This window comes from Trematomus bernacchii, unplaced genomic scaffold (genome assembly GCF_902827165.1).
Source record: "Trematomus bernacchii unplaced genomic scaffold, fTreBer1.1, whole genome shotgun sequence".
In the NCBI taxonomy this organism is placed as follows: domain Eukaryota; kingdom Metazoa; phylum Chordata; class Actinopteri; order Perciformes; family Nototheniidae; genus Trematomus; species Trematomus bernacchii.
The window spans coordinates 127,333-137,490 of record NW_022987880.1 but is presented as its reverse complement, the minus strand read 5'-3'; the positions used below and the strand labels follow the sequence as shown (position 1 = coordinate 137,490).

General features: G+C 46.7%; 2 protein-coding genes across 3 annotated transcripts in view; one reads left to right on the top strand and one right to left on the bottom strand.

The window, feature by feature from the left end:
* Positions 1-2,870: 2,870 nt before the first annotated feature.
* Positions 2,871-4,185, bottom strand: LOC117469671 (MAGE-like protein 2). The gene is made up of 2 exons (XM_034114134.1): positions 3,084-4,185; positions 2,871-2,905 (listed from the first exon to the last, which is right to left on the bottom strand). The coding sequence occupies exons 1-2, from the start codon at positions 4,183-4,185 to the stop codon at positions 2,871-2,873; spliced, it is 1,137 nt and encodes a 378-aa protein (XP_033970025.1).
* Positions 4,186-4,699: 514 nt separating this feature from the next.
* lsm14aa (LSM14A mRNA processing body assembly factor a) overlaps positions 4,700-10,158 on the top strand; it is an 8,266-nt gene continuing 2,807 nt past the window's right edge. For both annotated transcript variants that reach the window (XM_034114131.1, XM_034114132.1), the window contains exons 1-3: positions 4,700-4,939; positions 5,994-6,154; positions 6,339-6,465. In XM_034114131.1, coding sequence (XP_033970022.1) covers positions 4,825-4,939; positions 5,994-6,154; positions 6,339-6,465 — 403 coding nt within the window. In that variant the 5' untranslated portion in view covers positions 4,700-4,824. The remainder of the gene's footprint in view (positions 4,940-5,993; positions 6,155-6,338; positions 6,466-10,158) is intronic.

The window sequence follows — 10,158 nt, the reverse complement described above, 5'->3', positions numbered from 1 at the left end:
CTCACACACTCTCTCTCACACACACACACACTTTCTCTCACACAGTGTGTGTGCGTGTGCGTGTGTGTGTGTGTGTGTGGAAATGCAAAGTCACTCACCTTAGAGCACTGTCTTATGAGATACTAAGCTTAGAAATACGATTTTTGGAAAACTTCAAAACTGTTGTGAAACAATGACTCATGTCATCCTTTTGTTTTGGTGTTTCAGATTTGGTTCACCAAAGTAGTGAAATCTATGAATTACACTATAGGCCTATATAAATGTGTTATTCATGTCTAAAATGAAAATGTGTAAATTAGAATTTGGAGTAAGTAAAATAGTTCCATCCCTCTACTTTCACCACAGAGAAGTGACATCAGGACTGATTCATGACTTCATATTCCAGACTGAGGTTCATGTGATGTGTACAAATACAAATTGAGCATTACAACTTTTTTTTGCTGAGCAACTATCTTAGTCTCTATCAAAGAAACTGCGCTAGCTGTTTGTATATGCTTATTTGTTTACCAATGTAATAGCATTTTTGGAGATAATAAGGAGCCTTTAGAATTTCTGAAATGAATGAACGGATGAAAAGAAACACGATGCGTGTCCTTGGAGATGCTTCAGAGTCCATACCGAGGACAAAGAGGTGGTCAATTTCATCGGAGACTACGGATCCAGATGTTCAAGGTGCCCTGCTCTATAGCGTGGTCTATCCACCAGTTCTACTGGTCCTATTATTGTTATTCTTATTATTAACATCATCAACGAGGGACAGCTTGGTGTGATGCTTTTTATCACTGCCGGCTCACCTGTCGGGAACACATGCCGGGGGGCTGAGTAAAAACTGAGAGTTAAATAGTGTATATCATTACAAACAGTATAGGACACGGAAAGGCCTCAGTGCGCCGTAAAGTGTTGTTATTATGTGTCTGCCGCAGACTTGGCATTCTGGCTAGAAAGGCAGCAATGTTCCCTCTGCTTCATTCATTTCTCCTGTTCAACAGGTTAGTAGCGTGTACAAAGATTGTGTCATATTTCGATCTAAGAAGTGCGTTTGAAACTGTTTTATGTATAGTTTAATGTCATTCTGTCAGCTAGTTCGGCTCCACTACAGTGGCTAATGGCGTCCGCTAGCTTCTTTAGCACAGGCTATCGCTCCCTGAATAATGTAGGACTCAAACTACTATGTTACTAGGTGTATGACTCCCGTGCACTAGTTTGGCTTACATTTCAAGTGTATTCTGCTTGTATAAATATGTGTAATGCTGGTCTGAGTTCATAATTGTTCATAGTATTGAAATGCTAATAGCGCTAATGCTATGCTAATATTGTGCCTATCAGTGTACACCAGAGCCAGGTTAAAGGGAGTACAGTCAATCGGGTTGTGTGTGTTATCACTGTATTATATACTGTAAATTAAGAAGGCTTTAATCCTTCATAAAAGTCATAATATGGCATGTGAATTTATTTCCATTTTTGATTAGAGACAAATACGTCATACAGTTATTTTGATTTGCTAAATGTAAAAGGTATGTTTTTTTTCAGATTTCACAGCTGCCTGGGCCTAGTGGCCCACAGGCGGTGTTTATCCAGCAGCCAGAACCTTCATCTGTGCCGGCCCCCAGGTCAAGATCTACCGTGGCTCAAAGACCTCCACCACAGCCATCACCACCAAGGACCAGAGGACCAGCATCACTACAGCAGCCTCCACCTCCATCTGTGACTGCCACAAGATTAAGATACCCCTCGGTACAAAGGCCTCCACCACAGCCATCACCATCAACCCAGCCAGCAAAGAAGTCTCGCCTAGCACACATACCTCCCACACAGCCACCAGCATCAACCCGGGACAATCCCACCTACCTCCCTCCGACACAGCCACCAGCATCAACCCGGGACAATCCCACCTACCTCCCTCCAACACAGCCACCAGCATCAACCCGGGACAATCCCACCTACCTCCCTCCGACACAGCCACCAGCATCAACCCGGGACAATCCCACCTACCTCCCTCCGACACACACAGCCACCAGCAGCCCATGCACCATCACCCCCACCTGCACAGCAGCCAGACCCACTGTCTTGGAAGACGGACAAAGACCATGACACTGCTCCCCCTGTCTTTACATGTATAATGAATAGTTGGTTGAGAAAGTTCTGATATTGTAAATATTGAAATTTTACAGTTTCTTATGTTAACATAAATAGTTGGTTGAAAAAAAAAGTTGTAATGCTCAATTTGTATTTGTACACATCACATGAACCTCAGTCTGGAATATAAAGTCATGAATCAGTCCTGATGTAACTTCTCTGTGGTGAAAGTAGAGGGATGGAACTATTTTACTTACTCCAAATTCTAATTTACACATTTTCATTTTAGACATGAATAACACATTTATATAGGCCTATAGTGTAATTCATAGATTTCACTACTTTGGTGAACCAAATCTGAAACACCAAAAAAAAGGATGACATGAGTCATTGTTTCACAACAGTTTTGAAGTTTTCCAAAAATCGTATTTCTAAGCTTAGTATCTCATAAGACAGTGCTCTAAGGTGAGTGACTTTGCATTTCTAGCAAGACCAGAGACTGTACTGAACATGTTGACATGTAACACCATGCCATGTTATAAGAACTACATTTAAAAGTTGATTTAAGGAGACATCTAAACATTGAGAAAATACCCTTCACTTCACACTCCAGAGGGTTAAGGAAAAGGGTAATGTGGTTTTATTTTAAAAGACAATGAAGGTGATATATTTATTATATTCAAAGGCAAATTCATACTTAGTCCCCTGAATCTGGAATAATGTACAATTTACAGCACAGCCTCTCAATGTCAGGAACTTTTCATCTACAGATTGCTTTGGTCTGGCTTTACCCCTCACTGATTGGTTGAAGACACTTTGAACTCATTGGCTAAGGAAATCAGAAGGAGGGGCTCATTATCATATTAAAAACCGCGCGAAAATACGCGCAAACTTTCGCGCGTAGTTTCGCGCGAATATACGGACCTTCCCGTATATTCGCGCAAAACTATGTATGCGTATTATGGCACATTGGGCTTTCCATATGTGTGTGTGTGTGTGTTCCTCACCAGGGGGCATGCTGAACCCTGGGGGCAGCTGGATGGTGGTCTGCTGCTGCTGGGGCCTCACAGCCAGCTGGGGGGCCGTCGCTCTGCCGGGGGCCACCAGCCCGGGCCTCTGCTGCTGGAGGGAGGGGGCCACCGTCACCACGGGGTTCCCTGGGGGCCTCACCATCACGGGGGTCCCCGGGGGCCTCACCATCATGGCGGCTCCCGGGGGCCTCACCACTGCCACCCCGTTCATAGCCGGCTTCAAGGCCATCGCTGGGGGAGGGGGCGCCAGGATCACAGAGCCCCCAGTCACGGGCATCTTGTTTTGCACCTGGGGGGTGCTGTGGGTCACCTGGGGGGCGCTGTTGGTCACCTGGGTTACTTGGGGGGCGCTGTGGGTCACCTGGGGGACGATGTGGGTCATCTGAGTCACCTGGGGGGCGCTGTGGGTCACCTGGGGGGCGCTGTGGGTCACCTGGGGGGCGCAGTGGGTCACCTGAGTCACCTGGGGGGCGCTGTGGGTCACCTGTGGTGCACTGTGGGTTACCTGGGTCAGCTGGGGGGCGCTGTGAGTCACCTGGGGGGCGCTGTGGGTTACCTGGGTCAGCTGGGGGGCGCTGTGAGTCACCTGGGGGGCGCTGTGAGTCACCTGGGGGGAGCTTTGGGTCACCTGGGGGGAGCTCAGGGACCCCAGCTTGGGCTCCACTCCGTTGTGTGCGGTACTGATCCCGGTGCTAGTCCCAGTTTGAGGGGTCACCGAGTTCACCAGCGTCCCGGAGTTTAGACTCTGTGGCCCCTGAGAGGAGGAGGAGGTCGGGGGTTCAGGTCCGGCAGGGGCTCCAGCAGCTGTTTGTAGACCTGATGCTCCGGAGGTAGAAGAAGAAGGAGAGGGGACTTTAAGATGCTCCACAGCCGAGAGAGGAGCCCCGAGACTCCCGGTGGAGAGACTCCCGGTGGAGGTGTCCTCCCCCCGGTCCCCCCGGTCCCCCCGGTCCCCCCGGTCCCCCAGGTCCCCCCGGTCCCCCAGCTGGTCCTCCAGACTCCCCACCAGGTCCCGCACGGCCCTCTCGTCCAGATCTCTCAGCAGCATGTCCTCCAGCGGGTCGGAGGCTCCCGCCATCTTTGATGCTCCGCCGTTGTGCAAATCGTATTTTAGAATGTACGCATGCGCGGAGGATCCGAGCGGTTTCAGAGCATAGAGCTAGAAGAACTAGAATGTACTTCTACTGTGTACTTCTACTCCACTACAGTTCAGAGGTACATGGTGTACTTCTACTCCACTACATGTATTTAATCCCTTTAGTTACTTCACAGATGTGGATGAATGATGTGAAATATAATCAAGTGTTAAATCAGACTTTAGTTCCACCTGGAGTAAATCCACAAGCTACCCTGCAGTATACAAAGTCATTCAAACTAGCTGCACCTTTACCAGCTTTGAGGACACTTTAATGATCAATCATTATAAAACATATCATATATATTATTCTGAAGAGGATCAATCTGAACAATCACTACTTTTCCTTCTGAGATCTGAGTGCTTCTCTGAATGTTGATTCTGAACACACTGTTTGCTTTTCTATCTCGCGCAGATCTGGATCTCACGGTGGATCGCGCGAGAATACGATGTTCCCGTGAGTCTTCGCGCTCACACAGCCATGGAGGATGGGGTCGCCATGTTGTTGTTGTAGCTGAAGCTGGAAAACAAAACAAACAAACAAACAAACAGCACCGTTACTAACCGTTACTAACCGTTGCCATGGGGACGCCGTACCTGGGCAGCAAGATCAGCCTGATCTCCAAGGCCGGAAACCGGTATGAAGGTGTGCTTTACACCATCGATACTGAGAACTCTACTGTGGCCCTGAGTAAAGGTACTAATACACACTTTATACACACTGTATACACTTTGAATACACTGTATACACACTATATACATACTATATAACCATCGATACTGAGAACTCTACTGTGGCCCTGAGTAAAGGTACTAATACACACTTTATACACACTGTATACACTTTAAATACACTGTATACACACTATATACATACTATATAATCATCGATACTGAGAACTCTACTGTGGCCCTGAGTAAAGGTACTAATACACACTTTATACACACTGTATACACTTTGAATACACTGTATACACACTGTATACACACTGTATACATACTATATAACCATCGATACTGAGAACTCTACTGTGGCCCTGAGTAAAGGTACTAATACACACTTTATACACACTGTATACACTTTAAATACACTGTATACACACTATATACATACTATATAATCATCGATACTGAGAACTCTACTGTGGCCCTGAGTAAAGGTACTAATACACACTTTATACACACTGTATACACTTTGAATACACTGTATACACACTGTATACACACTGTATACATACTATATAACCATCGATACTGAGAACTCTACCGTGGCCCTGAGTAAAGGTACTAATACACACTGTATACACTTTAAATACACTGTATACACTTTAAACACACTATATACATACTATATAACCATCGATACTGAGAAGTCTACCGTGGCCCTGAGTAAAGGTACTAATACACACTTTATACACACTGTATACACTTTAAATACACTGTATACACACTATATACATACTATATAATCATCGATACTGAGAACTCTACCGTGGCCCTGAGTAAAGGTACTAATACACACTTTATGCACACTCTATATACTTTATATACACTGTATACACACTATATACATACTATATAACCATCGATACTGAGAAGTCTACCGTGGCCCTGAGTAAAGGTACTAATACACACTGTATACACTTTAAATACACTGTATACACACTATATACATACTATATAACCATTGATACTGAGAACTCTACCGTGGCTCTGAGTAAAGGTACTAATACATAATATATATTGGTCAGTGCGCTCCTTTGGAACAGAGGACCGGCCCACAGACAGACCGTTTCCCCCCCGAGACGACATCTTTGAGTTCATCATCTTCAGAGGAAGTGACATCAGAGATCTGACAGTTTGTGAACCTCCACAACCATCAAGCTGCCTGCAGGACCCTGCTATCGTACAGGTACACACACACACACACACACACACACACACACACACACACACACACACACACACACACACACACACACACACACACACACACACCACACACACACACACACACACACACACACACACACACACACACACACACACACACACACACACACACACAAAAGGCAGTAATAATGTCCTCCCCTCAGTCGTCCATCAGCTCCTCCTCCGCCCCCCCGGCCCCCCTCCAGTCTGCAGGGTCCTATGGCCTCTTCACCAGAGCCCCCCCCCCTCCTACAGCCAGCTCACACCACTGGGACCCCCCTGTCGCTGTAGGTGAGTTCTCTTTGATTGTGGTTCACTTTGTTGTTTATCCCCCTCAGTGCCAGATAAACAACAACCTGCAGTGGGCCACACCGCTCCTATAAGAATATGACTGTTACCCCAGGGAGGCTGGAGGGTTGGTTTGATATCTGCTGTGCATGGTTGGTTGGTTGGTTGGTTGGTTGGTTGGCAGGGTTCCCGCGGGGTCTTAAAGAGTCTTAAAAAGTCTTAAATGTGATAATCTGAATTAAAGGTCTTAAAAAGGTCTTAAATATGACCAAAAAATTAAGAAAGGTCTTAAATATGATTTAGAAGGTCTTAAAAATGATGGGATTTGAAAGGTACTTCTGTGTTGCGATCGCGTCTAATGGCGCGTTTCCACTGCAGCGCGGAGCCCCGTTTCAGAGGGCTGTGACGTCAGCGGCCCGTCTTTGGTTGCGTTTCCACTTGGCCTAGTACCGGCCGGCGGGTCCTGATTCACAGTTTTTCTGGCCTCATAAAATCGTGGTTCTAGGGCCAGAGACAACAAGGCTGAGTCGGGCTGAGTATGATAAACTAGAGAGAGCGTCGCTGGCAAGGGGGCTACAACTACAACAAGATGGACATATTTGACCGTGATTTAATTGTAATACACGTTTCAAAATGATGAAGTAACAACATACTGATACCGGTTAGTAAAAACCATGAATTAATGCTTTGTCAAGTCTGCAGACAGACGGCAGGCGAAACACCTTTTAAAATGCGTGTTTTCTAAATGGAGATTGGCTAAGCTAACGCAGTATATGCTCCGACCGTCCACACTCACAACAACGGCCTATACAGACATAAATAAAGCAGCGACTGTATTCACCATGACACAGGCAGTCTGTGGTTTGTACTTGTTTAACTTTTGTCTAGTTTCTGAACATATATGAGGAGCTGTGAGCTCTGAGTGCTAACAGCTAACGGCTGTGTTGTTTTTCTGGGGTTCTCATTGAAGATGACGTCACGGCTCCGCCTACACTGCGTTACTATAGTTACTACCCCAGTTCCTAAACTGTAATGGAAATGCGCCATAAAGTGAGCCAGTCCTAACGAGGCCTAGCCATACCGAGCGAGGCCGAGCGAGGCCGTGTAGTGGAAATGCGCCATTAATGTGTTTTGGGGGAAATGTCCCGGCTGCAAAGTAACCAGTACGGTAACAGCCTTTCAGTTCCCCCCAACAATTTGTATTGTATTTGCGTTTGTTTTTGTCATACAACAGCAACGATGAAAGATTGTAGCCAAGGCAGCAGAGCTCTGAATATAGCTCTTGTCACTCTCACACACCAGTGGGCCATCTAAGCTAATTTACAGATGGCCCTGAGCCCAATAGAGATTGCCCTGAAAAATGTGCGCGGACGAAATGACGCACGAGCACACACAGACACACACATACACACTTTTTTGTCTAACACGCTAACACAGTTTTGTACTGTTATGTTGTTATGTTCAGTCATTGTTCTTATGTTGAACATGAATGAACATGAAATAGGTCTTAAATTCTATTGAAAGTGGTCTTAAAAAGTCTTAAATTTGAGTTGGCGAAACCTGCAGGAACCCTGGGTTGGTTGGTTGGTTGGTTGGTTGGATGGTTGGTTGGTTGGATGGTTGGTTGGTTGGTTGGTTGTTTTGATGTTTTGATGGTTGGTTGGTTGGTTGGTTGGTTGGTTGGTTGGTTGTTTTGATGTTTTGATGTTTTGATGTTTGGTTGGTTGGTTGGTTGGTTGGTTGGTTGCTTTGATGGTTGGTTGGTTGGTTGGTTGGTTGGTTGGTTGGTTGGTTGCTTTGATGTTTGGCCGGCCGGTCGGTCGGCCGGCCGGTCGGTCGGTCGGCCGGCCGGTCGGTCGGTCGGTTGGTCTTGTTTCCATGATGATACTGATGATGACCCCCTCCCCCTGCAGGTAGCAGCAGCTCCAGCCTGGAGCCCCTGAGGAAGAGCCCCCCCCCTTTGAGGAAAAGCCCCCCCCCCCTGGAGCAGGTGACCCCGGCTGCCCCCCCCTCGCGTCAGAGCGGGCTGCATGACGGGGTGCAGACGGGGGGGAGGGGGGGGTGCTGGGCTGCTCCCCCCCCCCCACCTCAGAGCTGCAGACAGAGCCCCCCCCCCCTGCAGGATTCAGCCCCCCAGGTGAGACATTCACATTCAGCTTCATTGAGTACCGTATTAACCCGAATATAAGACGACCCTCTTTTTCAAGACTCATTTTTAGAAAAATACCTTTTATAAAGAAAACATTTTTATTTGAAAATAATGATATCACACATTGTATTCAAATGTGCCTGACTTGGCGAACAAAAACTAAACAGGCTAGATTGCAATACAACTGTAGGTCAATACAACTGTAGTGTGTACTGTTACTTTAAGACGGTGTCTCGCTGGGGGAACACTCGTTTGGCGCCATCTGGTGTTGTGACTGTGTACTTACATCGAAAAGTCTAGACCCCGAATATAAGACGACCCTCTTTATCAGATTTGTTTTATATTCGGGTCAATACGGTACTTAGACAAAGACAAGCAGTTATAGACTAAATCAGGGGTCGGCAATCTTTTTGATATGAAGTGCCATTACAAAAACAATTGTTATCAGCGTGCCGACAATCGTGAATTATCAACGGGGGGGTGGGGGGGGCCTCGCTGCGGGGAAGCAGTGTGTGCTGTCAGCAACTTACATAATGCCGAATTTAACAAACACATTTAAATAATTGGTTTAAACGGCATAATAATAAGGACGATGGTCCGTTCTGTGATTCTCCAGAACACACATGTTATGATATTAGGGTCATGCAGAGTGAGATGAGATCGCTGTCCCTTTGAGAGAGAGAGAGGGGGGTGTGTGTATGTGCATGTGTGTGAATGGTAGAGCGACAGTGAGCGAGCGTGTGTATATTTCTGGAAGTGAAACGAGGCAGCAGAAAAACAGAGGTCTGTGATGTATTTTGTGAAACAGAAGAACAGATAAATAAATGCAACGGCCTCCCAAGAAGAGCTCGCCTCTCTCCAGTCATTTAACCTGTTAAGCCCGAGAGACCCCGGTACCGGGGCACTGCCGCAACATCTTGCAGGAAACAGTGTCTGAGGGCATGTTCATTTAATAAACTATGAATGTTTTATATCCATGCACCACGGAGGAAAGCGGCAGAAAGTCACCTGGAGTTAAAGAGAGCGGGGCTGCGCTGCGTGCATGGCTTCCTTCTGCAGGTAACGGGGAGACGCGCTCTGGCGGCGGTCGCGTTCAGAATCCAAAAATACAATTAAAATATTTTGCACACTTATTCCACTTATTCCTAGTGTGCCACTGGTTACGGTGCCAGGGGTTGCCGACCCCTGGACTAGATGAACAGCAGGGTGAACAGGTGGAGGACCCCAGAGTTTATGGTGAACAGGTGGAGGACCCCAGAGTTTATGATGAACAGGTGGAGGACCCCAGAGTTTATGATGAACAGCTGGAGGACCCCAGAGTTTATGATGAACAGGTGGAGGACCCCAGAGTTTATGGTGAACAGCTGGAGGACCCCAGAGTTTATGATGAACAGGTGGAGGACCCCAGAGTTTATGATGAACAGGTGGAGGACCCCAGAGTTTATGATGAACAGCTGGAGGACCCCAGAGTTTATGGTGAACAGGTGGAGGACCCCAGAGTTTATGATGAACAGGTGGAGGACCCCAGAGTTTATGATGAACAGGTG